Here is a 27,331-nt window from a genome sequence, read left to right on the forward strand (position 1 = left end):
AATTCCTAGAAATATATAAATTACCAAAACTGAAACAGGAAGAAAAAGAAAACTTGAACAGACTGATAACCAGCAAAGAAGTTGAATCAGTAATCCTAAAACTCCCCAAAAAACAGAAGTCTAGGGGCGCCTGGGTGGCTCAGTGGGTTAAGCCGCTGCCTTCGGCTCAGGTCATGATCTCAGGGTCCTGGGATCGAGTCCCGCATCGGGCTTTCTGCTCAGCAGGGAGCCTGCTTCCTCCTCTCTCTCTGTCTGCCTCTCTGCCTACTTGTGATCTCTGTCTGTCAAATAAATAAATAAAATCTTTAAAAAAAAAAAAAAAAACAGAAGTCCAGGGCACCTGGGTGGCTCAGTGGGTTAAGCCACTGCCTTGGGCTCAGGTCATGATCTCAGGGTCCTGGGATTGAGCCCCGCATTGGGCTCTCTGCTCAGCAGGGAGCCTGCTTCCCTCTCACTCTCTCTGCCTGCCTCTCTGCCTACTTGTGATCTCTGTCAAATAAAAAAATAAAATCTTGAATAAACAAAAAACAAAAACAAACAAACAAAAAAAACAGAAGTCCAGGGCTAGATGGCTTCATAGGCAAATCTACCCAACAGCGACAGAAAACGAGTTAATACCCATTCTTCTCAAACTATTCCAAAAAAAACAGAAAAAGAAGGAAAACTTCCAAATTCATTCCATGACCAACACTGGGTGTTGCATGTAAGTGATCAATCAATAAATTCTACTCCTGAAACCAATATTTAAAGATTTTATTTTATTTATTTGAGAGAGAGAGACAGTGAGAGAGAGAATGAGCGAGGAGAAGGTCAGAGAGCGAAGCAGACTCCCCATGGAGCTGGGAGCCTGATGTGGGACTCGATCCCGGGACTCCAGGATCACGCCCTGAGCCGGAGGCAGTCGTTTAACCAACTGCGCCACCCAGGCGTCCCTCCTGAAACCAATATTACACTTTATGTTAACTAACTAGAATTTAAATAAAAATTTGAAAAGAAAAAAACCACATTTCAAATTATATTTTTACCCTGCATGTTAATAAACTAAGAACAATTATAATTATATAATATATATAATGTATATTATAATGTACCCCTATAAGTATGCTATTAGTTAACCTACATGTTCTGATTACAATTATTTATTTCCATTGGGTATAAGGCAACCTGAACTACTTTTAACCACCAAAATTTCCATACTTCATTATTTTGGAAAGATCTGTCCCAACAAAAAGACTTAGAACAAATGTTAATAAAAGAAATCTGTGAAGAAACACATTTTAAAAGGACAAAAAGATGGTATTTGATGAAATGTTATTGGGAATACTCGCTATATCTGGCATATTAATTTATTCATTAATAATATTCATTTACATTTTTCCAGTCAGCATATGAGAAACCAAATTTTATCAATCTCTCTAAGTTGTTTGGGATTTTAATACACTCTATGGCCAAGTAAATTTCATTTAAAAATCAAATTCTAATATAGTGCAAAATGTTAAATGAATTCACAACCATCATTACAGTTCTAATTGCACGCTTTATCTAAAGACTGGAGAAGATTGTGCTAAATTATATGGCACGAACTAGTGTTCACTGTTTAGGCTATCCATTAACTGCCAGTCAAACTAATAACAGCAATCTCTTCTCTAATTTTCCTGGTGCAGCTGTTTATAGAATATCCTGGGCGTGTTCATTTCAATAGATCCATAATAGTGCAGACATCCACAATGAAAGCTGTATTTTTTTGTTTTCAAATTTTCCTATAGACTGTATATTTTTTCTACCTTGCATATTCAATCACTTTCTTAAACTAACTGCTTTTAATTATCAGTAAATAAACTTAATTGTTATATTGTGGCTTAAATTTTAAATCTATACTCTGAAACCCAAATTCCAAGAAAACAAACCAAAAAGAAAAAAATAATAAAAGAAAAAAGCCGTAAACATAAAAAATCCTTTGTTCTTTTTAAAGTACAAAATAAAAAACCTCCAGCAGAGACTGGCTCTGTCTTTACATGTGATTCACCAAGGAATGCTCATGTGACATTTACACTGATTTTTCTCAAATGATCTTTGAAAGTTAAATAAATATAATTTCATCAGCACTAACCAATCTGACTATTTACCATGTCTAAGTACATGACTCAGGCATTTCAATTACCCAACACAGATGATACAAAACACAAAATTATTTTTTATAATACTGTATGCCAACAATTCAGTCTTTTATAACATTAATTTTTAAAGAGCTAAACTTGTTGACTGAATCAGCAGTTGCCTTTTTTGGAATCCAGTTTTGATTTGAAATCCAGTTTTGGATTTCAAAGAATATAAAATTTAAAAAAATTTAAGGAGACCCCAATTCGTCAAGGAAGAACAGTATTTTATAAGAGAAAGATCACTGTAATATAAGAAAGGCAGGAAGAACATAAATCCAGAATGAAGGACAATCTGTAAATTGGTAAGATTTAGGATTAGGAAAACTCCATGCCAGTCTCCCTATTTTTCTCATTTTGATAAATACTAGTGAAAACTCTGACTCAAACTAGCAGTTGCAACAACTCATCTATATTCCATAAGCTGAAAAAACATTTTTAGGTCACCTTTGTGACCATGTAAATTCAAGAAGCCTTGAAAATGACCAACTTACAATTCCTGCCTAAGCCTTCTTATCTTTGCCTTAGCATCTGCCAGTTCCACGGACAGATGTTGTCGACTTTCCGTTCGCTTCATGCCTGGAGAACCACAGGGTGACTGTGCAGTTGAAGAGGCATGGGGTAAAAAATGAAGACCGTCCCGTTCTTCAGAGAGTTCTATGATAGTCTAAAGAAACACAGAAATAAACACAGAATCACTGTTAGTATTCTACATATTAGAGAACTAAAACACATCAACACTATTCACTAAGTCTAAGTACTAACCTATAATATCAAAAATAATTCACTGGGCAAAAATATGTAATGAATAATGTTTTGGTAAATAAACCTCAGTATAAATAAAATTTTAAGTATATAACAGTACATGTAGCTAGTGGTTTGTTACTGTATTAGAGCACGCAGAAATATAATCTTGCCACAATTGCAGAATTCTACAACATTGCTCTAAAATTGTAGACAGGGATCGCAGAGGGACCTAAGAGAACCTCAGAGGTTTGGATTTCAAACTCTTCATTCTGCAGGTAATGTAACTGAGGCACAGAGACTAATTTGTCCATGATCACGAAACTCCTAGTAGCAGTGCCAAGACTCCAGGGCCAGTTTCTTGAGTTCATATCCTATGTTTTCTTTCTTGCAATAATATGTAATCTCCACCCCATCTCAACATTTCCTTTATTCCTTTCTCTAGTCTTTCCATGGGACACAAATCTCATTCTACTTTCCCGCATTCTGAACTTTAAGGGCCATTTAACTTATATTTACCTCACTCAATCATATTCTTCCATTCCTCTAATTTTTCTCTTATTGGAAAATTCTCTTATTCTAAACCAGTTTCTTAGCTTTTATTTCAAACTTCTCAGGCAAACAGAAATTGTCTTGAATAGTAATTCCAACTGTCTTACTCCAGGTAGAAGAGGTAGGGTAACCACTCAGGACCATGAAATCACCATTTTTGCTTTCTTATCACCAAGTCTTACAATGCCCTCACTAAATCATTACTTTTATCCTTCTTCTTCTTCTTTTAAACCACTCATCAGAATTCATTTCTTCATCCTTGGCATATATTTCAGTACCAAATCAAGGTCTGCTCAACTACTGCTTTCACAAATTCCAGTATCCCTACTGACAATCTATAGAATATGACTTCTCAGTCCCATTTCTGTTTAAAACTCTACATCTACTCCTTATTCAATACACACAGACTTCTCCAATGAAGGAACCGTTCCTCTCTTGTGCCATGCCTCCTTTATGGCACCATACCTACACCTAAACCTTTCTGCACAGATTATTTCTGGCTACTCTAGTAGTTTTGTGCCCAACTGTCATCCTTACTTTTTAATGTAATACTATCATGCCACTCTTTGACTACAGTCCATTCTTTGGGAAAAATTAAAAGGGAACGAATATTTACAGAACTCTAGACAGGGGATTTTCCAACAAGATCTTATCCAATACTATAATCTACAATAGAGGTATTATGTCTACTATAAAACAATAAGGAAACTGAGACTCATATAGATTAACTTAACAAAGTCACACTTTTAACAGGTATAACAGTAATTCAAATTCAAGTTTGACTCAAAACATTATGTCATTTTCCTTACCTACCCTCATTTTTTAAATTCCTTCTCTATGGTGATAAAGAACTCTAAAAGGAAAACAAACAAGAAACTACACAGTCCTACAACAAACTTGCCATCTATTTTCAGTTAAGCTCTTTTCAATGCCCATCAATTCTTTAGTTGAAATTTTGCTGATTTCCTGCCAAATTTCTCTACAATGATTGTTTTAAACATATTTCTTTTCTCTACTTAAGCCTCCACGTGTAAACTACTATTATCACTTCTACTGAATGACCTCTCCTCCAACTTGTCAAAGAAACAAAAACACCTGAAATTAAATTCTCCATTTTTACACATTTTTGTTTCCAATACATATTCCTTATTTCTACAAGATTTTCAACTTCTCTCTTCCTAATGGCTTTTTTCTCCTTGATCTTCATATATATGTAAGTATCTTCTATCTAGGGGGAAAACAAGACCACAATTCTCTCTTGTTACCCTTCTACTTCTCATTCATTGCTTTTTGCAGGGTAGCTTATACATTCATTGACACTATTCATCTTATCCACCTACCCCATATGCCCAGACCAAGTGCCTGTCTCTGTGAATACTGTTACTCGTAATCTCCATGCTCAGTCTTCATGGAGTCAAGTTTTATTTACTTACTCTCTCCATTATCTTTAATCTTGCCTTCTAACATCTCCTGACTCTAATAATAATAGTGCTTGTGGATAGTACTTAATATGTTTCATGCACACATAAATTAGAATTTACTTACATGCTCTTTTTAAGTCTTTTTAAAATTATATGCTATCTTTTATTTTTATTTAAAATGTTTTCCCCCCATAAACCTCATACAATCTCATACCTCCTCTGTATCTCTGATCTCATTTAGCATAGTACTGAGCCAAAAACCAGTTCCACAAAATTACTTAATTGAATGAGTCACAAAATGGAAAACTCAAGAAAGTAGAAAGACGCGTACTACATTTGAACTTAGTAGGTGGTATTATGGAGAGATCAAGAGGTTCCAAATGTCAGTGTACAAAAGAAGTATGGGTTGAGAAATATTTCCTAAAAAGAAAAAAGAAAGAAACCAAGTACTAAGAGTTAAGAGTATCCAGAGGAATTGTCCATTAAAGATTATGTAGACAATCTGACTTTTCTCTAATGGTAGTAGTTTCTTTAACTCAAGGCCTCCAAACATTTTTTTTAAAAACCTGACAAAAAATATTATTAAAGCATAATTTAATTTCATGAATGTTCTCTGATACATCTGATCCTAGAGATTCCACTAGCAGTTTTTTTTTCCACTAGCAGTTTTAAGTAATGTCTTCCTTCTCTAAATTCCTATAGTATTTAGATATATGATTTTTATTATATTTATATTTTTATATTTTAATTTTTAGTATATTTATTATATTTATATATATTATCTAATATATCTAATAATATTTATTATATTTAGATATACGATTTTTTACTGCTTTCAATATTTTATTAGAGTAAAGCAAAGCTGGAGGCATCACAATTCCAGACTTGAAGTTATAGTACAAGATCTAGTAATCAAAACAGTATGGTACTGGCACAAAAACTGACACAGAATAGAAAACCCAGAAGTGAACCCACAACTATACAGTCAATCTTTAACAAAGCAGGAAAGAATATCCAATGGAAGAAAAGATAGTCTCTTCAACAAATGGTGTTAGGAAACTGGACAGTGACAGGCGAAAGAATGAAACCAAACCACTTTCTTACACAAACACAAAAATGAACTCAAAATGGGTTAAAGACTAAATGTGAGACTGAAGCCATAAAAATCATAGAGGAGAACACAGGCAGTAACCCCTTTGACACTGGCTGTAGCAACTTCTTTCAAGGTATGTCTCCTGAGGCAAGGGAGACAAAAGCAAACAAAAATCAACTACTAGGACTTCATCAAGATAAAAAGCTTCTGCACAGCAAAGGAAACAATCAACAAAACTAAAAGGCAACCTACCGAATGGGAGAAGATATTTTCAAATGACATATCTGATAAAGGGTTAGTATCCAAAATCTATAAAGAACTATAAAACTCAACACCCAAAAAATCAATAATCCAATTTAAACATGTGCAGAAAACATGAACATTTTCCCAAAGACATACAGATAGCTAACAGATGCAGGAAAAGATGCTCAACATCACTCATCATCAGGGAAAACAAATGAAAACTACAAGGAGATGTCACCTCACACTTGTCAGAATGGCTAAAATAAAAAGCACAAGAAACAACAGGTATTGGCAAGGATGTGGTGAAAGGGGAACTCTCTTGCATTGCTCGTGGGAATGCAAACTTGTGTGGAGGTTCCTCAAATAAGTTAAAAACAGAACCACCCTCCGATCCAGCAATTACAGTGCAATTACCCAAAGAATACAAAAATACTAATTGAAAAGGATACATGCACCCCGATATTTATAGCAGCATTATCCACAAGAGCAAAACTGTGGAAACAGTCCACATACTGTTTCCATTTGACTGACAAATGGATAAAGAAGATGTGATGTGTATAGTGGAGTATTACTCAGTCATAAAAAGAATGAAATCTTGCCATTTGCAACAACATGGATAGAGCCAGAAAGTGAAATAAGTCACTCATATGTGGAATTTAAGGGGAAAAAAAAAGGAACAAGCAAAGGGGTGGGGGGGGGGGAGAAAGGGGGGCAAACCAAGAAACAGAGTCTTAATTATAGAGAACAAACTGAAGGTTACCAGAGGGGAGGTGGGTGGGGTGCTGGGTGAAAGAGGTGATGGAGATTAAGGAGTGGACTTCTTGTGATGAGCACAGGATGTCATATAAAGTATATTTAGTGTAACTACTAAATTCTACACCTGAAACTAATATTACACTTCACGTCAACTAACTGGAAATTAAATAAAAACTTAACAAAAAACCCTAAATTATTTTATTAAAATAACTTCCCCACTAGATTGTAATGATCATTGATCCTTTTTTTGAAAATCTGTCAGTTTGTTGCTCCCAAGCACTCTTAGTACAAGATCTTCCAATACACAGGTATTTACTAATATACACTGAAGAACACATGAAACATAAAAAGATATACCAAAGCTAAGAAAAAAAATTGAAGTGACTTAATTCTACCTACAGAACTCCCAATTAAGGAAAAGAATAAGAAATGTGCTCAACACAATCATACATTTGGGCAAAGGTTTTATAAACAGGGACACAGGGCTTGCAAATTTGACTTGGCAAATTGTTTAACTTCTCTAAGCTCAAGTATCTTCATTTTTAAGGTGAGGTTATTGTACAGACTTATGAAGATAGTATATTATACACATAACACAATGCTTGGCATAAAATAAGCTGATAAAGAGATCTTAAATTCATTAAAATCTATTTGTGGTTTTTGGTAAAAGAAGAGGATTTAAGAAATACATATTACACAAAATTAATACAAAGTGAAGAGTAATTAAAAAGAGTAACCAGGGGCGCCTGGGTGGCTCAGTGGGTTAAGCCGCTGCCTTCGGCTCAGGTCATGATCTCAGAGTCCTGGGATCGAGTCCTGCATTGGGCTCTCTGCTCAGCAGGGAGCCTGCTTCCCTCTCTCTCTCTCTGCCTGCCTCTCTGTCTACTTGTGATCTCTGTCTGTCAAATAAACAAATAAAATCTTTAAAAAAAAAAAAAAGAGTAACCAGATTACACTTTCTAGATTGAAATAAAAGAATTACAACAAAAGATCAATCAAAACAGAAAAAAAGGACTCTTGTTTTGACAAGGAAGGGCATCCCCTGTGAGTAGTCCGAAGCTTCCTACTACTGATTGAAAAGTCATGTCCTATCCTTGCCATGCCAGCAAATAAAGGATATTTAAGTGCATAGATGCTCACCAGGACATACAACATATATGGACAAAAAGGCCTGGAGCAGCCAATTAGCCTCCTTTGTTGATGTGAACCTTCTAGAATTAAGTGGCCAAGTATGAAGAAATGCACTGCTTAACTTAATAAGCTGACAGTCTGGGTTCCTTGGAGACCTCCAAGGGAAGAAACAAGCAGAAAAAATTCTAACTGATGTTATTTTAAAGGCATCCCCCAAAGCTCAAATTTTCTAGGAGGTCACAAAGCCAGTTCAGTCTATGACAGAGCTGAGAATAAGGACATTTGCAAATTTCAAGTTAAAATAAGAGTCAGGCAAAAAAGTAAACTGAACACCCTAGGGAACGCTTCCAGGATGTGTTCCAGCAGCAGCAATAAGTAGAGCCACCTGTTAGTTCTCTTGCATCATTGGCTACAAGCTACAGGGTAGCCCTGCCCAAGTCTGTCAATTCAACCTAGCTTGAACTGGCATAGAGCCCACCTGTACAACCATGAACATCAATGTGTGTGCCAGAAGAGCAGTTTTATGAGAAAAGGAGACTCCTCACTGGTCCATATCCAAAGTCCTACTGGCTGCAGATGGGAATGCCTCAAGCACACACAGTATGGACTGCATCTTTGACACATCACCACAGTGGACCTGAGAGGCATGTTCCTGAGCCCCATCAACAGGATAGAAGCACAGATTATGCCTCCAGCACTAGCTCTGCAGGTCAGGCTGTTTACTGCAAATCCTACTCTATTCCTTCAGCATGGTGCTTGTGGATAAGCATGGCATGAACAAGGGGCACTGTATCTCTCTGATGACACCTATGGCCCTCTTCAAACTGAGTGACACCTTCCCCTTAGGAGAAATAGGTCTGTACGCTAGAAAGGCCCAAACGTATGTGTAACACCTGATGTGATGATTCCTCTCTTGGAAGTTCCATTTTTTTCTACATAATGCTACACACATGGAAGGGCCTTAAAATATCCTAATGTACAGATTTTAATTTGTAATTTTGAAAGTCTTTCACTGTAAGTTTTCTTTGCACTTAAAAATGAGCATGCTGCTATACTATGACCCAGCAATTGCACTACTGGGTATTTACCCTAAAGATATGCACCCGAATGTTTACAGCAGCAATGTCTATTATAGCCAAACTATGGAAAGAACCTAGATGTCCATCAACAGATGAATGGATAAAGAAGAGGTGGTGTATATACACAATGGAATACTATGCGGCCATCAAAAGAAATGAAATCTTGCCATTTGCGATGACGTGGATGGAACTAGAGGGTATTATGCACGAAATAAGTCAATCAGAGAAAGACAATTATCATAAGATCTCCCTGATATGAGGAAGTTGAGAGGCACTGAGGGGGGTTTGGGGGGCACAAAAGGAATAAATGAAATAAGATGGGATCAGGAGGGAGACAAACCATAAGAGATTCTAAATCTCACAAAACAAACTGAGGGTTGCTGGGGGTAGGGGAGGAGGGAGAGGGTGGTTGGGTTATGGACACTGGGGACAGTATGTGCTATAGTGAGCGCAGTGAAGTGTAAACATGGCGATTCACAGACCTGTACCCCTGGGGCTAATAATACAATATATGTTAATTTTAAAAAAATGAACATACTGCTTTTATACTCTGAAGTGTTCAAAAAAATGTTGTGAATATGATACTTACTACTTTCTTTCCTCCAGCATGGCTGGTAAATTTTGTAGAGAAATTAGAAACTACAACCATAAACATGCTTTTGATGTATTTATTCAGTGTGATATAACTTTCTTCTATTTTATTTTTTCATATAACTTTCTTCTATTTTATTTTTTATATAAAATAAAATATTTTGGAGGGAAAAATATCATAAAATATTTTGAAGGAAAGAACAAAAGAGCTAAAGGGAAAATCTAAGGAAGAACTTGTTTCAATCCAATTGATTAATACAAAATTATTGTATTTACATTTGTCTCATATTTTTCACAATTATTTTTAAGAATCTTTTCTAATTAGTCCACTGGTAACCCAAACGAAAGAATTTTCCTCTAGAAAACTGTTTAAAAAACCAGCTAGCAACTTGTTTCCAAATACCTTGAGACAAAGGAACCCCACCACTTTTTTCTTGTTAAAAAAACAAATTCAACTAAAATGCTTAATTAGGCAGGATAATACATTTTAAAAACTTTTTCAAACAATCAGTATAGTGTTTCATATTCCTTAGTTTTGACACAGATCACATAATGACAAATTTTTTGTTCTCATTTCTCCAAAATAATATCCTTCTTCACCCCATATTATAGAAATAATCTATAGACTATAGAAATAATCTAAGTATCTCAGGATAAGTTTGATATATATTAGAGACATTTAGTTCATTCTTCCTTTGGTCTTACTTGCCTTAGGTTTTTAAAAAATTAGTTGTTCTAAATATTTCTTTATTTCCTATCTTTTCTTCTCTCTCTCTCTTTTTTTTAAAGATTTTATTTATTTGACAAAGAGAAAGAAATCACAAGTAGGCAGAGAGGCAGGCAGAGAGAGAGAGGGGAGAAAGCAGGTTCCCTGCGGAGCAGAGAGCCCGACGCGGGGCTCGATCCCACAACCCTGGGACCATGACCTGAGCCGAAGGCAGAGGCTTTAACCCACTGAGCCACCCAGGCGCCCCTTTTCTTCTCTTTTAATGCCTAAAGAAAAACTGGAAAATCTCCATCTATAGCAACATGAAAGTTTTGTTCAGAGAAAAAAAAACCTTTAGGAATTTCTTCTATGTAAGTCTTTCATTAGCCCAAAGAGTAATCAAATTCTCTGGAAATAAGCTCAAAACTGTCTCTTCCAGGAGTGCTCAGTGGTGCAGTTGGTTATGTATCCAACTCTTAGCTTTGGCTTAGGTCATGATCTCAGGGTCCTAGGATTGAGGCTTATGTTGGGCTCTCTGCTCAGTGTGGAGTCGGCCTGAGATGCTCTCTCCCATTCTCTCTGCCCCTCCCTCTCATGCTCTCTCTCTCTCTCTCAAATAAATAAATCTTTAAACACACACACACACACACACCTGTCTCTCCCATGTAAATGGAACAACTGATCAAAGCTACACATTCTTCTAAATGGCAGAGTCCTTTGGTCTGCTATTAACAAAATATTATTCACCATCACATGCACTAAAGTCTAGACTTCTATAAAATTACTAGCTGTTTTCAGAGTGCAGGCAAAAACCCTGGTGCAATTTTACTCTTTTGAAAAAGCAAAGTACTTTCTTACGGGAGCCTATAATAATTCTTTTTTAAAATAACACCTCATTTATTGACTACAAAAAAATTGAGACTTTTTGTGAGACATTTTATTCAGAACACCTGTTTTCTCCTTTTATTAAACTTATTTTTCCAACCTCAAAATGTGGCAGTAAAACTAAGAAATTAACCTTAAGCAAATTCTCGTGCTTCAAGGGAATGATTTTTCCATTTACATCAATAGTATTTTCAGTTTCGCACTTTTGTACTGTTGCCAGAGCTGTGGAGATGACTTAAAAGCACACAGGAACAAAATCGGAATAGATTTAAAAGAAAGGAGAAAGGAAAATCTAACTGCAATCTCTTTACTAGCAATTTGGGGCTCTTATCTACCCTTTTTGGTTCCTGTGCTGCACAAAAAAACAGACATAAAGTACTTTATTACCTGTCCCTAAGAAACAAAGTATCAATTTTGAAAACCCTCTGAAATCACTTTTGGAAAGCAAACTTTCACAATATACTAAAGGAAATTTACAAACCTCTGAATGTTCATCTCTCTCATCTATAAGTCTTTTTAGATGTAATGCCATATTTTTCAAGAGTGGTTCTATTTCCTCTTGAGACATATCAGTCACTTCCATCCATTGCAGATCAAACACATTTTCCTGATTATGGGTTACCTTTAGCAAAGCAACCAAAATAAACAATGTTTTAGAATAGCTAATACTTAAAAACTGATTTCATTTTAGTACAATATTAGCTCAAAATTATATATCCTTTTATCATAAGAATATGAGAAGCAAATCTGATCCTAAAGAACACTTGAAATCAATGAATGATGAAAAGGCTAATAATAAGAATTATTTTTACTAAGTATAAACTATAAATAAATTTCTATTTATCTTCCTGTCAACTAAAAAGTAAAACATTTCATTCAGGCATTAAATGTTGATATGTTTGACAACTATTTTAACAAAATCAGTTGAACTTTTGAACTTTTCTTTAGGTAAGACTAAATTTATTGTGCTTGATTCAAAAGCAAAAGTTTTTAAATCCTGTAGGATATGTGTTACTGCACTTGTATACTTGAAAAGCTACATTTTTATAGAGTCTGAAGACGACACTACCACAGAACCTTAGGAGAAAAGGACTACTAACATAAAGATTTTTAAAAGAATGGAAAAGTTACATAAATGAAATACTTATTTCTTGCTTTTCTTTTCTCACTGTGATTCTGATATTCTGCTTTAAATTTTACAAGAAACTGCAAAAATAATACTTTCAAGAATGATGAATGGCAAATTTAGTAACTTGTAATATTTAGCATTTATTCAAAATAAAATACAAACCACAGAGAGAGCATAAACAAACAAACAAACGTATATAAGGGGAAACTACCAAAACCCCCGTATCTTGTGGAGTCCTGCTTACAATAAGTATCTGCTTATTGTTGACAACAGTATTACAGACAAGACTGTTGGACTCCATGAATACTAACACAAAGGAAAGATGATATACACAACACAGGTTATTCAAATAGAGACTATTTTAAACACTAACAATTTTTGCTATTTAAAAATTCTCTCCCTTTCCTCAGTTCTCTTTCTAATCAACATGTAAATTATAACATGATCTAGTTCTAAAAAGTCTTGTTATGTGTGTAAGATTAAAAGCGCAAGACTAGATAGATGCAGAAATAGCAGCTTTTAAAACCCATCTGTTATTTTAATTACTAAATATTGCACAATATGTCCTAGACTTAAGTTTTTATAAGATGTTAGAAATCACTAATGTGTTATAATTCAAGTAATATCTTTAATAAAAATTATACTGTGTCCATTCAAAAGGAAATCACTGGAATGAATTAGTACTAAGGTTATCATCTGACCTTTCACTTTAGTTTTGAATTACAGGCAGTGATCCAGTTTCTGCTGCTTCCGTTTACAATACTGTTCATTCTGTGCTAACAAAGACATACACTTCATTCCTTAAACACCTTCTACCTAACATATCTATGGATAAAAGCAACAGTACACGGTAGTTTGCACTGTGCCATGAGGATTCATTTATCTCTAAAGAGAAGACAATAACTTGTCTAACAGCAGGGTTCATCTGTATCTGACCTTGATTTGTTCTTGCTTGTCCTAAGACTTCAAGTATTTGGGGAGATATAAACACACCACAAGCTTCATAAAAATTGGTATTAGTATATAAAAACTATGTATAGGTTATTACCTCTTGAATGTGTGCCGCAACTGCTGCTTTTGTATCAAAATCTAAACTTTGAATTCTTTCAATAAATTCTTCTTTTTTCTGACACTAAAAGAAATTAATAAAATGGTCACTCATGTTTTATGGGCTACAGTCCTTAGTATGTTGTAAATAACCAAAAACTCATCAGGCCAAAAAACTTGGCTCTGTTTTGAACAGTACAATGAAGGTTTTGTTTGTTTTGCATTTAAATGGTCTAATATACTTACCTAAAGAAAAGATAACAATTTAGAAATATTTATTTAAAAAGCACAGCACTGAAAACTCATACTATTTTTATGTTGTAAAGTTCTAAAGCGGGAAACCATTACACAACCCATCTGAGGTCAGTACAATATTATTATGCTAACTTTACAAACAGAAAAGTAAAGAATCAAGAACTTGTTTCAGGGAGGATAAGTTACTTGCCAAAAAACACAGTGAGTCAGTGGTAGAATTCGGAATACAGCCAAAAAGCTCAGTCAGTCTTTGGCTATCATCAAACAAAACAGCCTTTCTTCTTAGGAAAAAAAAAAATTGTAAGCAATTTTTACTTCAAGCTTACAATCCATTCTCACATCTTCATCCTATCAATCTTAATAAAAGAAACCTACTTTTGAAGCCCAGTTCAACATTTATAAGGTATTATAAATATTTGATTTGTTTCTACCATAACATAAAGTTACCAGGGGCAAAATTCAAGAGTATATACAAGTACACATGTACTGAGTGGAATAAAGGCAGCAATTCTTTATTGTATAACTTTATAAAATCTTTATATAAATTCAGAATATTATGATATAAACCTAATCTTCTTTCCAGTCAGTACTAAATAACAGTTTAACATGCATCTTAATATCTCTACCTCCCATCTACATCTCTTAAACTGCAATCCAACTGCTGGTTTAACTGTACTCTTGGAGCTACCAAATGAAAAGTGCATACAAAATAGACAGCACTGCCTTGTCTAGCTTAGTTGCATCTCCTGGGCCAATTATCCAACTACTAGTGAAGAGAATATACTCACAAAGAGAAAAATTGGTTCTTTGATCATTAAAAACTTAGCAAGGTTCTGCTTTATACTCTACATATTTATTATCTCAAATTGTAACATTCTATTTCCATTGTCTACAATTTAACTTAACACATTCCCATCTGTGCAAATACTTTTATGCCCTGTTAAAATTATTAGAAAGATATAATAATATTTAAAATTAAATTACTAAGAATGTACAATTTCTAGCTGTGAGTAGGAAATCGAGTTTTAGGGGATGAGATGAAAATTAATCAATTTAAAAACAAGAATTTTTTAATCTGTAAATAATATTTGACAGGTCTAGTGAGAATAATTAAGAATCACTTTCTGATAGTACTTTTGTAGCATAATTAACTTTTTAGGTATGGTGTGCCCAATTTTTAAATTTATTGCTTCCAAAGATGTTGGCCTATAGTTTTCCAGACAAAGAACAGATAAAATAGCAGGGTTACGATGACTGTGATTCAGTGGAAAGGTCTCCCAATTCAACTGCCATATCTTTGTCTGCCTTCAGTTTAAACTTAACACATATACTTCCGTTCTCTAAGCCCTATAGCCAATCATTAGCTATATATGGCTACTAAACACAAAATGTAGCTAGTGCAACTGAGAAAATGAAATCTTCATTTTATTTAATAGTAATTAATTTTAATTTAGCCTCATGTGGCTTACAATGGCTACTGTATTGACAGCCCCATTCTAGAGCATAAAGAAATCTGGTGTTTAAAAACAGACATATAGATAGCTTTACTTCCATATATGAAGACTCTCGTGAAGACTAGATAATCATCGGCAAATTTTTTCCACCTAAAATGAAGTTCTCTTTTATCTTTATATAAAGTTCTTAATATGTTGTGGGCACTAAAGTTCTTTCTAACTCTTTTATAGCAACCGATATCTAAGTTAGCAGATTACAGATATTCCAAGAAAAGTGCAGAAAAGTTATGGGCGTGGGGGTGGAGCACGTAGGTGGCTTAATTGGTTAAGCCTCTGACTCTTGATTTAGGCTCAGGTCAGGATCTCGGGGTTGAGCCCTAGGATTAAGGTCTGTGCTGGGCTCCCTGCTCAGCAGAGACTGCTTAAGGTTCTTGCCCTTCTCCTTCTGCCCTTCCCCTGTTCTCTCGCTTTCTTTCAAATAAATTAATCACAAAAAATAAGGAAAGAAAGAAAAAAAGAAAGACAAAGAAAAAGAAAGAGAGAGAGAGAGAGAGAGAAATTATTTGGGTAGGAAGTTGAGGACTGGAGGAAGAATTGCTTTAACCCTGAAGTTATACATCTTTCACCAGAATTTAAGCTCTTAAACTCCTCAAATTCCTCACATTTTCACTTGGTATTCTCAGTGCTTTCTCTTATTAAAAAAGACAGGATTATGAAGATAAACTATACTAAAATAAAGGAAAGAATACCCAAAACAAACCACTGAACAAGAAAACAATAAAATGAGGAATACATTATAGTTTTTTCAATAAAAATAAAACACCAATGACTGAATAGACCATAATTCTATCAAAAGTAAAACAAAAATATGCCATATAAAAAAATAAAAATGGAAAAACTAAAATTCCCTCTTTAAAGAATGGCTTTCCCCTCACCCCCAAAATAGAAAGTAATAAATGTTGGTGAGGTTGTGGAGAAATTGGAACCCTGTGTACTGTTGATGGAAATGTAAAATGGTACAGAAACTATGGAAAACAGTATGGTAGGTCTTAAGAAAGTTGAAAATAGAACTACCAAATATGATCCAGCAGTTCTTCTGTAGAGACAGCAAGAGAACTGAAAGCAGAGACTCAAAGAGCCATCTCTATACCTAAGTTTACAACAGTATTATTCACAATAGGCAAAAAGTGGAAGCAACCCAAGTGTCCATCAATGAATAAAATGTAGTATATACATACAGTGGAATATTATTTAGTTTTATAAATTAGGATACTCTGACACATGCTAAAACATGGATGAACCTTAAAGACATTATGCTAAGTGAAATAAGTCAATTATAAAAGGACAAATACTGAATGATTCCACTTAGGTCCTGGAGTAGTGAAATTCATAGACAGAAGTGAAGAATGGTGGTTGCCAGGGGCTAAGGGTAAAAGAGATATAGGAAATTACTGTTTAATAGGTATAAAGTTTCAGTTTTGGAAGATGAGAAAAGTTCTGCAATGGGTAGTGGTGATGGTTGCAAAACAATGTGAATGTATTTAATGCTAATGAACTGTACTCTTAAAAATTTAGTAAAATATTGACTTTTACGTTATGTATAAATTTTTCCCTGACTAAAAAAAATAAAAAACAGTATCAGCAAAAAATTCCCTCTATACTAAGCTACATTTGCTATTTTCATGTATTCTCAGAAAAAAAAACTGAAAAAAATTGCCTCAGCTAGAAGCTATGTATTGCTTCATTTCCCCAAAATGTAATGAGATAATTAATGTTCTAAAATGTTAATTTTTAGGATGCTTTACAGATAACTGGTAGGAAAACAACAGGCTGTAGCCCTCAAGCTGACCAAGTTCAAAAATAGCTTTCTAAATCAAATACTAGTGTTAGAATTGCTTGTGAGGGCACACATAAAGGTCAAATTTTAATTTCAATCACACCTGACACAGTTACTTTCAACACTATGCAACCTTGCGAAAGCCCAAAATAAATAATATTTTTGGATACTGAATAGTCAGTACTAATATAAAACTAAGATCTGCTGAATTTCACATGGGCTGCAAAGAAAAATACTGGTAAACAACATATACTGCAAATATTTTTCCTTCTGTGTAGGATGATTTTGCTTGAGAATCTCTCAACTATCTCATGGCTGGGATGCACAGCTGTATGCCCATAAAAATTTTAGCTGATGCTCAGAACTGGTTCAGAAGATGTGTTATTCACTAAAAAAAGATTCTGGTGGAACTGGACTGGTTTAATTTGTCAATAATGGAAATATCTAAGCCCTGGCATTGAAATAGTTTTCTTTGTATTCAAAGTTATTCCTGTGGATTTATGTATAACCAAGGATAAAAAAGCCTTAATTATAAATTTATTCTGTGAGTTAAGATCTTTGGATAGTGACTAATTTACTGTTTTGAATGCTACTTCCCCTTAAGAATTTCATACTTTCTTCTTCAAAAGAAACAATTTTTTTTCCCAATTTCCTTATGCTTCCTTCCATTTCTATTTCTTTTCATGAATATAGTATCTTTTAAAGTTTGCAGCCCACTAAATTCCTGGACTTTAGTATCATACCAGCAACTTTAACTTACTATTTCTACCTACAAATCACAAGTATAACAGATAAAACTAATCTTGATGTGGAAAAACATTATTTATGCCACTTACATATTATATTAAACATTAGACATTTTAACCTGTTGAATTACACAAGGACAGATTTTCTGTAATAGACATGACATTCCAGAAATTATTCAAACAATACTTGTTAGCTGATTGGTTTTGTCCTGAAGTACCTTTTAGTTCTTCAGTATCAACAAAGGTTTCTAATTGTTCATACAGAGAGTTAAAGGCTGACCAGAGATTCTGTTACACATTTGATGTCGTTAGCATCAGTGGCTCCCAAATACCGAGAGGATGAAATCTAAATTCTATTTTAAATATGGGATACTACAGTTACAGCAAATAGGGTAAGGGTGAGCAGTTTAGATTTTATAAGGTTTTTTTGTTGTTGCTTTTACAGGTGGTAATAATGATTACTTCTTTAATATTTTAGGCTTTCCCTTAACTGTTCATAGAAAGTTCTTAGTTCTGCTCCATTCCCACTGTCAATTTAAGTAACCAGAAATAACAACCAAATATTAACCAGAATTTACAACCAAATTTATGCTGTCACTATGTTACTTACATTTACATAACATCCACTAATAGAGGTATTTTTAAAAGCAAATACAGTATTCAAGGCTGTAAATAATTAAGGACTGTGTTTCTAATTTAGGATCAGATGACCAAATTAGAACAGCAATGACCACAAACACTCTATTTACTGAACTTTCAATCAATTATGAAGTAAACAACTGTATATTACAGAGCATGAAACTTTAATAACATGCATTGTGTAAGTCCATAGCTACCGAGCAGTTAGCTCTAAAAGCCACACTCTCTTGGAATTATAATTTCTGGCATATATACGTAAAAAATTACTCATGGCCACAATATTTATTTATTCACAAATAAATTCATTCCACAAATAACTAAAGTAGTTTAACACTGTAATCACTTATCCAAAACATGGCGAATTAAAGGAAAAATCAACATAGAAAAATAGGTTTTGAAGTCAGACCAGAATTTAAACTTAACTCTTTGGCCTGTTGGCAATATGAATCTAGAGCAATCATCCTGGTTTGTCAGAGACAGTCCCAGTTTACACATGCAGTTCCTCTGTAATTGTTAACAGTACCCATTCCGACTCTTACAAGTGTCTTAATTTGGGTAACTTAAATGTCATACCATCTAAACACCAATCTTTTTATGTGAAAAAAGAGAAAAGAAAACCTACATAAGAATCATAACTGACACAAAGTGGGAATTCAATAAATAAATGCTGCTATTATTATTATAATCACTCATCAAAAGGGCAATATAATAATAATCCATACTCCTGGATAACATTTTTCATAATTTTTACTTCTCTTTGTTGTTAATCCTCCCTTCTGTAACATACAAACATGCACACATTAGTCATAAGGATGTTTTGCAAGAAGTTTTTAAGAGTACCTCTAAGGAAAATTGAAAAATTTGAGGCTGGTAAAAGCCTCAAAATAAATATATATATATATATATATATATATATATATATATATATATATATATAAAATTTTTAAATAATACAACTATCTGATAATATAAGTGCAGTCTGAAATAAAATGACAGAGTGTTTTCCTTCAAAATCTCCTTAGAAGGTCATAGTTACTTAAAAGTTCCTAACAGACTTTGAAAACCAAACCACTCTTTAAGGCTTTCAGAAACTAGAGCCTGAAAAAAAAATAAAAAAGTTATTAAAATCAAAATATGAAAAAATATTTTAACTTACCTGAACTGCACAACCCAGTAAAAGTAAAAGCAACTTTTTAACTTCTTCAGTGCCTTGTTCTGCAATAAAAACGATTGCTAAGTACTACATTTTACTTTAGTTCAACTCTCTTTCTTACATTGGAAGAATTCCTTCTAAAGGTAATATTCACAACTTGACCCAACGATTATGTATGCAAGTAGAGCAAAGAAGTCAAAAGAGCAGCTCTGTATGCACAATGTGGTAATAGCAGAAGAAATGGTCAAGGATGTCCGTTTTGAAGGGTTGCAGCACAGATAAAATGGCCTTCAAGACTCTATGCAATAAAGTATGCTAACTACATAAATACTCTAGTTTTCCATAAATGATTATATCACAGCAGTAAACCAAATGAACTGCTGATATGGGAACATGCCACAAATTCAACCAAATGGTTCCTAATAGGCCTTGCTTCTCTTAGGCCTATTATCGTTTTCTTTCTAAAACACTAATCTTATATGATTCATCTATCTGTAAAATTTAAATGGCTTTCCACTGTGTAGGCTTATGAGGATCAAAACTTTAAATACAGCAAAGCTGATAAAATGAATGTATATAATAAGCTGGATAAAGTTAATGATCTGTAACGGAACTGGATAGTATATTGGCTGTTGAATAATACTCAATTCAGAATTTCTCAAAATATTCAGCTGAGAAAAAAAAAAGTCATTTCTTTGGGCTAAATTTCACCATCAGGGCAACTGTCTATGACAAATTCCGTATTTTCAAACCTTCCCTCCTACTCTCCAGGAAACAACTTACTTTCTTAGCCATGCTAATCACCCTTCCACAAATATATATACATCCACACTCCTCTGTCTTCACTTCTGTCACTCTTTGCTTGTCTTTATTCCCTCTAGTTAACTACTTACTAATAACAATCCTAGGCACAGCTCTAACAATTTCAGTGTAGCCTTTCCTGGCAACCACCCGTCAATGGTCCCCAGCCTCCATGAATCTGCCAACTTTAAGAATAATTACCGTCCCCCGTACCCCCCGCCGGGGCTCCTGGGTGGCTCAGTGGGTTAAGCCTCTGCCTTCGAATCAGGTCATGATCTCAGGGTCCTGGAATCGAGCCCCACATCGGGCTCTCTGATCAGCAGGGAGTCTGCCTCCCCCTCTCTCTCTGCCTGCCTCTCTGCCTACTTGTGATCTCTATCTGTCAAATAAATAAAATATTTTAAAAAAAGAATAATTACCCCATATTTTATATGCCTAATACTTTTACATAGTTCTATTTTGTACTAATTATTACAGGATTTCCTAGTCATCTGTGTATCTCTCACCAAAACACAAGATCCTCCAGGGTACAGACCATTTTCTTTATATCCTCAATTTCTATAATTTGGTAGGTAATCATTAAATGCATGTAAAACTGAAAATAATTCCATTCTACATATTAAAATTTGTTTTCATTTTTTAATTTATATAATCAAATATTCCAGAATATGTCTAAAAACTATCTAAACTCCTAATTCACTTCATCTAAGTGGTAATTTCCTCAGGAATAAGAGCTGCTTGATTTTCTTTTTTTTTTTTTTTTCTTCTTCTCAAAGATTTTATTTATTTATTTGACAGACAGAGATCACAAGCAGATAGAGAGGCAGGCAGAGAGAGAGAGAGGAGGAAGCAGGCTCCCCGCTGAACAGAGAGCCCGATGTGGGACTCGATCCCAGGACCCTGAGATCATGACCTGAGCCGAAGGTAGAGGCTTAACCCTCTGAGCCACCCAGGCGCCCAAGAGCTGCTTGATTTTCGTTTTTATTTTGACTTTATTTTTGTTTGTTTTGAATGAGAATGGGGGGTGAAGTCTGGAGAAGATATACTTAGGATTTGAGTTAAGGGTAGCCTAAAAGAAAAAGTCCATTGTTGAACTGGTTAGTGGCTACTAATTTCCTTAATTGTTTAAAAATAAAAACTCTGAACAGGTCACATTTAAAATCAGGCAAAAGGCAGAAACTTCTGAAGAAAATAATTTAAATGATATAAGAAAGCTGCTTCTCATCTTTCCATTTAGAAGTAGTTTCATATAACCTAAACATCAATCAATAAAATCTTAGTAGTTCTAGCAATGAAAGATAGCAGATATATGAATACAAACCTAGAAATTACTTCAAAATCACTTCTTTCCTTTAATCTTATACCCACATTATCTTCTATACTTGTTTATAATGAGACACTAAAAACCATTACAGAAAGGTATCGATTTGGTAGAGATGAAAAAACACTGCACTTAACCTAAAATGCACATCTGTAGTATGTAGATCTCATCTACATATTATAAATATTCCGTTTATTTTCTCTCTACAAAATGGAGTATCACCTCTGACTTTCAATAAAGTCATGAAAAACCTATTGTATTCATATACATAGGCAAGATCTTGATAAACATTACAGTATTACACAAAGGACTATTATTACATTATGCCAATTTTAATACTTACCAGAAAAAGGATTTTTGCCAATGATTAAGACATTTGGCAATGACATCATGATCAACTGCTGCAAAGTCTCCTGTAAAAAGATATCCCAAATGTTGTTATATGGGTAATGCTGACTAGATAATTATCAACAAGCTATAACTTACCATTTGTGCACTTCTCTGTAGATATGCTACAATGCAATTAAAAAGCTTTTGCATAAACAATGAATCTTGGAACACTGAAAAATTAAAATTAAAAAAAAAAAGATGAAAAAAGTTATCCAAGGTCTTAAAAAGACTTATGGTTTCACTCATGTGGAATATAAGGAATAGCTCAGAGGACCACAGGGGAAGGAAGGAAAAACTGAATGGGAAGAAATCAAAGAGTAAGACAAATCATGAGAGACTCTGGACTCCAGGAAACAAACAGATCGTTGGAGAGGGGAGGGGCATGGGGAAATGGGGCAACCACATGATGGGTATTATGGATGGCACCCAATGTGATAAGCACTGGGTGTTGTACATAACTAATCAATCATTGAACACTACGTCAAAAAACCAATGATGTATTATATGTTGGCTAATTGAACATAATAAAAATTTAAAAAAATAAAAATAAATAAACCAAAGAAAACAAATGCCAAAAAAAAAAAAAAAGACACCAGGGTAACAAAAATTATAAGGTCAGCTATACTTAATAACATATCTATTACTTACAAAATAGAAGCAACTGGGTAGCTCAGTTGGTTAAGCATCTGCCCTCAGCTCAGGTCATGGTCCCAGGGTCCTGGGATCAAGCCCAACATTGGGGATTCTGGTTAAGCATCTGCCCTCAGCTCAGGTCATGGTCCCAGGGTCCTGGGATCAAGCCCAACATTGGGGATTCTGCTTCTCCCTCCCCTGCTCAGTGAGGAATCTGTTTCTCCCTCTCCCTCTGCCCTGCTTGCGCTCATGCTCATGCTCTCTCTCAAATAAAATCTTTAAAAAAGCATTTTCCCATAAGCAGTATGTGACATGTACCAGAGGCTCATTAGAATTAATCTTTTATCTTTAACTCTTTATACATATGTATGAGAAAGTTCCAAAACATTTTCTTCAGTGTTATATTTACTAGCCCTTTAAAAAACTATTACCAAAAACGTGCATACATTTAAAGAAAAAGTATATACTCTGCATGTGTATCTGATTAAATAAGGCATGTGTATCTGATTAAATAAGTAATTAAGAGTAAGTGTCAAAAACCGCTAAAATCATTTACTCCAAAGACTGAGTGAGACCAAGTCTGGTTTTTTAATAAATGAATTTTCCAGTTCAAAGCAAGTTATCTCAAGACAGAATATGCTATTAGCAAGCAGGTAAACAACAGCTAAATAACTTAAGGGAATAAATTTCTAATTCTAATTTTTAATTTCCTTGCCTTGAAGCAAAATTATCAGGACTATCATTGTACATATGTAAACAAAACCATAAGTAAGAGATGTATAAAAAAAGCAATCACTATTTTGTCTCTATCCCATTTAGCGAATAGTCTAAGTCAGAACAAAGAACATTCAAATTCAGCATCATAAAAGGAGGCATTAAATTTTAAGAGATCCTGAATTATTAGAAAAAAGCTTTATTTCAACTTCAGGATAAAGGATTAATTCTCATTTATACCTATTTTGAAATAACATGAGTGAAAACTGATAAATCATACTAGAAAACACCAACTTTTCAAGGCAATTCATTATATTGATTTACCATGTAACATTCTATGTTGATACACTGTTACAATGAAGCTGTCCAGGTGAACAGTAATCTTCAATATGGTCACTACCTTGTTCCTCTACTCTTTTCCTCAGTTGGCTCCCCATTCTCTGCCTACTCTGTTACTCCATGCCTCAATGCTAACTCAGTCTCTTTGCAAAAGACAAATGCAATCTCATAGATTTTTTTAACCATATGGTATCATCAATGACCTTATGTGTTTCACTTATACACTGTGAAATTCTATTATATTTGGATGACACAACTGCTACAGGAAACTGCTAAATTTAAAATTATCTCCATGTATCTAAAAATGTACCTTAGTATAATAGAATCTGATACCTAGCATAGCATACTCTGGAGGAGGCCAGTCCAAATGCCTAGGCTTAAATGAAGGTTCCATGACTTACCATGTATGTGAATTTTGTTGGGAAGGGTAAAAAATAAAACAAAAGTATAGTTTTTTTAAAAAAAGTTTATGAAATATTAGTTAATAGGAGAAAATCTACTTTCCTACTCTACTTTTACTTTATTTCTAAGCATTAAGTTTTTATGTCTAAAAGTACTAATATTAGACAAGGCAGCTAAAAACTACACAAATTTTAAAAAATTATTTTACAACCTCTATTTAATTCTGTGGGTTCTTCAGAGGATTCTGGTTACATTTTTGTAAAATTTCCTATTTCCCTATTCTAATCTAACAAGTAACACTGAAAATATAGATGACATAAAAAATACCAGAGGCTAAAAAAAACCTGATGGCTATTGCTAAAGCTCTATTATATATCCTCAGATTTCCCAGACTTCACCTAGTTCTAAAGATGCTTATACTTAAGGTGCTAAAGAAATGGAAAAATAATACATTTTGAGCCCAAGATAAATATAACCTTAAGTAGGAGGAACTAATAAATTGAAGGGTTAAAGATGATAATATATATGCATATGAACTAGTAAAGATACTTTGTTAGAAAAGTGATAAGAAACGTATAAAAAATGTATGGAGAGGGCGCCTGGGTGGCTCAGTGGGTTGGGCTGCTGCCTTCGGCTCAGGTCATGATCTCAGGGTCCTGGGATGGAGTCCCGCATCGGGCTCTCTGCTCAGCAGGGAGCATGCTTCCTCCTCTCTCTCTCTGCCTGCCTCTCTGCCTACTTGTGATCTCTCTCTGTCAAATAAATAAATAAAATCTTAAAAAAAAAATATATGGAGAAAGAATTTTATCAATACAACTGAAAGAGCCAAGAAAGTTATAAGAAAATCAGGGCTGGAACTCTGAGTGGCTCAGTTAGTTAAGCGTCTGCCTTCGGCTCAGGTCAAGAATCCCAGGGTCCTGGGATCATAGCCCACACCAGGCTCCTGGCTCAGCTGGAGCTTCTCCTTCTGCCTGCATCCATCCCACCCCCTAACTTGTGTGCTTTCTCTCTCTCTCAAATAAATAAACAAAATTTTTTAAAAATCAGGGAAACTATTCATTCTGTACGTACTTACTGTGTGTTTATAATTTGCCAGGCATTGTACTACACTGGAAATAAAGCAATGAACAAAAATCCATGTTCTCATGGAATTTACATTTTAGTGGGGGTAGAGCGAAAAAAAGTAAATAAATGGTTTTGATGATCCATGCTAAGTATAAAAATAATAAAGCATGGAATGAAAAGATTACTGGAGGTAGAGATAAGAAGGTTGCAATTTTTAAAGCCACACAAGTATGCAAATACAGAGAATCTGAGAATTTTTAGGACCATTTAAATGAAGTTTCACAGGAACAGGGAGAAATTCTATCTTCATGTGAAAACAATCTAGAAAGATCTGGAGAACAGCAATAAGTAATAAAAAGAAAAATACCAAACAAGAAAGAACTGGCAGAAATTATGTTAATAGGAAAATAACAGCAGAGGTGCTCTGATAGATACAAGTAATATTATTCCCATTACTTTTTGTTGACTTCTTATAACTTTTCTATTAAAAAATGGTATATTAACTGTATTAGTTGATCATCTAACAAATTTTTTTCCTGATATACAAGTTTCTGTGAATTAAAGTTCAGTTGCCAAAGCACTGCAAGAAAGACTATTTCATGTTTGTGCCAGACTTCCTCTAAGTTATCCATAAACTACCTGCACTGTAACAAGTTAAACATTTCCGGCCAAGGTCTAGGCTCATCTCTCTTTCTTGAGTCACACACTAAACAAAATGCTGTTACTAAAACTGCACATTACTATAGTACTAAATATAAGTTTCAAAGATTTCTAAAATATAAGAGTGTCTTCTTTAGGACTCTTACAACCTATTTTAAAAATTCAAACATAATTACATTTATCATAATATTTGTGTTTGTCCTTTTATCTGTGTTACTAGTGAAAAGCATTAAAGGGGCACATGCGTGGCTCAGTCAGTTAAGTGTCTGACTCTTGATTTCGGCTCAGGTTATGATCTCAGCGTTATAAGACAGAGCCCTACATCGGGCTCGGTGCTGGATTGCTGGATAAGAAGCCCGCTTAAGATTCTCTCTCTCCCTCTACTTCCGTAACCCCCAACTCCCTCTCTCTTTAAAAAAAAAAAAAAAAAAAATTGACTTATTTTATATTTTAGTCTATAGAAAAAGGTAAATGAATAGCATTAAAAAGAAAGAACATCTGACCAAAGTGTCAAAAATATGATGGAAAATAAAGCATTGTATATAAAACAAAAGGTCCATTTCTTTGGCTACTAGGTTTTACTAATTTTAATAATCCACATGTTGCTTATAACAGATGTTAAACAAAAATCTTTAAAAAGTACCAGTTTTCTCTGCCAACCAGATTAATGGTATAAGACCATTCTGTTTTTAATATTAATGACATCAACCATGCAAAAAATGTCCTAATAAATTTAAATTTCCTAATAGTAAAGTGTTCTTTTCTTTCTGAGCCTCAAATGATTCAGCTTATTATTTTAATGGTGGTTGAAAAACCATCTTACTTCTTTTAGTACTTATTTAAACTGTAGCCAGGAATGCCTGGGTGGCTCAGTGGGTTAAAGCCTCTGCCTTCAGCTCAGGTCACAATCCCAGGGTCCTGGGATTGAGCCCTGCATTAGGCTCTCTGCTCAGCAGGGAGCCTGCTTCCCCCCCTCTCTCTGCCTGCCTCTCTGCCTACTTGTGATCTCTGTCAAATAAATAAATAAAATCTTAATAAATAAATAAATAAACTGCAGCCAGAGTAGTCAAGGCAATCACTAGCTGCTGACAGAATTCTAAAAATGGACTAAGATTTTTACTTGTAAATTGTGTCTCTGGTAATCAAATTCACTAACTTTCATTCACAGGAATAAAAATAACTTTAAAAAATCAGAGACTAGGTAGTTTTACATAATAGCTATAACTTCCTTACTTCTGACTTGAAAAATTTCCAGTATTTATTGGCAAGACAAAAAGAAATGCTTGCTGTATATGGATCAAGTGATTATCTGAAAAGGTCTGAGCTGCCACTTAAACATGAACAAGTATATCCAATCAACTTCACTTAATCTCATCTTAACCAGTTATT

At 34.3% G+C, this 27,331-nt stretch overlaps 1 protein-coding gene and 1 pseudogene across 4 annotated transcripts in view; one reads left to right on the forward strand and one right to left on the reverse strand.

Moving 5' to 3' along the window:
* CCDC88A (coiled-coil domain containing 88A) overlaps positions 1-27,331 on the reverse strand; it is a 126,109-nt gene that overhangs the window by 61,620 nt on the left and 37,158 nt on the right. For all 4 annotated transcript variants that reach the window (XM_044263984.1, XM_044263983.1, XM_044263981.1 and 1 more), the window contains 5 exons: positions 22,083-22,152; positions 19,621-19,679; positions 13,535-13,618; positions 11,839-11,979; positions 2,651-2,823 (listed from right to left, as the gene is read on the reverse strand). In XM_044263984.1, the coding sequence (XP_044119919.1) occupies positions 2,651-2,823; positions 11,839-11,979; positions 13,535-13,618; positions 19,621-19,679; positions 22,083-22,152 (527 nt within the window). The remainder of the gene's footprint in view (positions 1-2,650; positions 2,824-11,838; positions 11,980-13,534; positions 13,619-19,620; positions 19,680-22,082; positions 22,153-27,331) is intronic.
* Positions 8,123-8,986, forward strand: LOC122915833 (annotated as a pseudogene).

This window comes from Neovison vison, chromosome 8 (genome assembly GCF_020171115.1).
Source record: "Neovison vison isolate M4711 chromosome 8, ASM_NN_V1, whole genome shotgun sequence".
NCBI lineage: Eukaryota > Metazoa > Chordata > Mammalia > Carnivora > Mustelidae > Neogale > Neogale vison.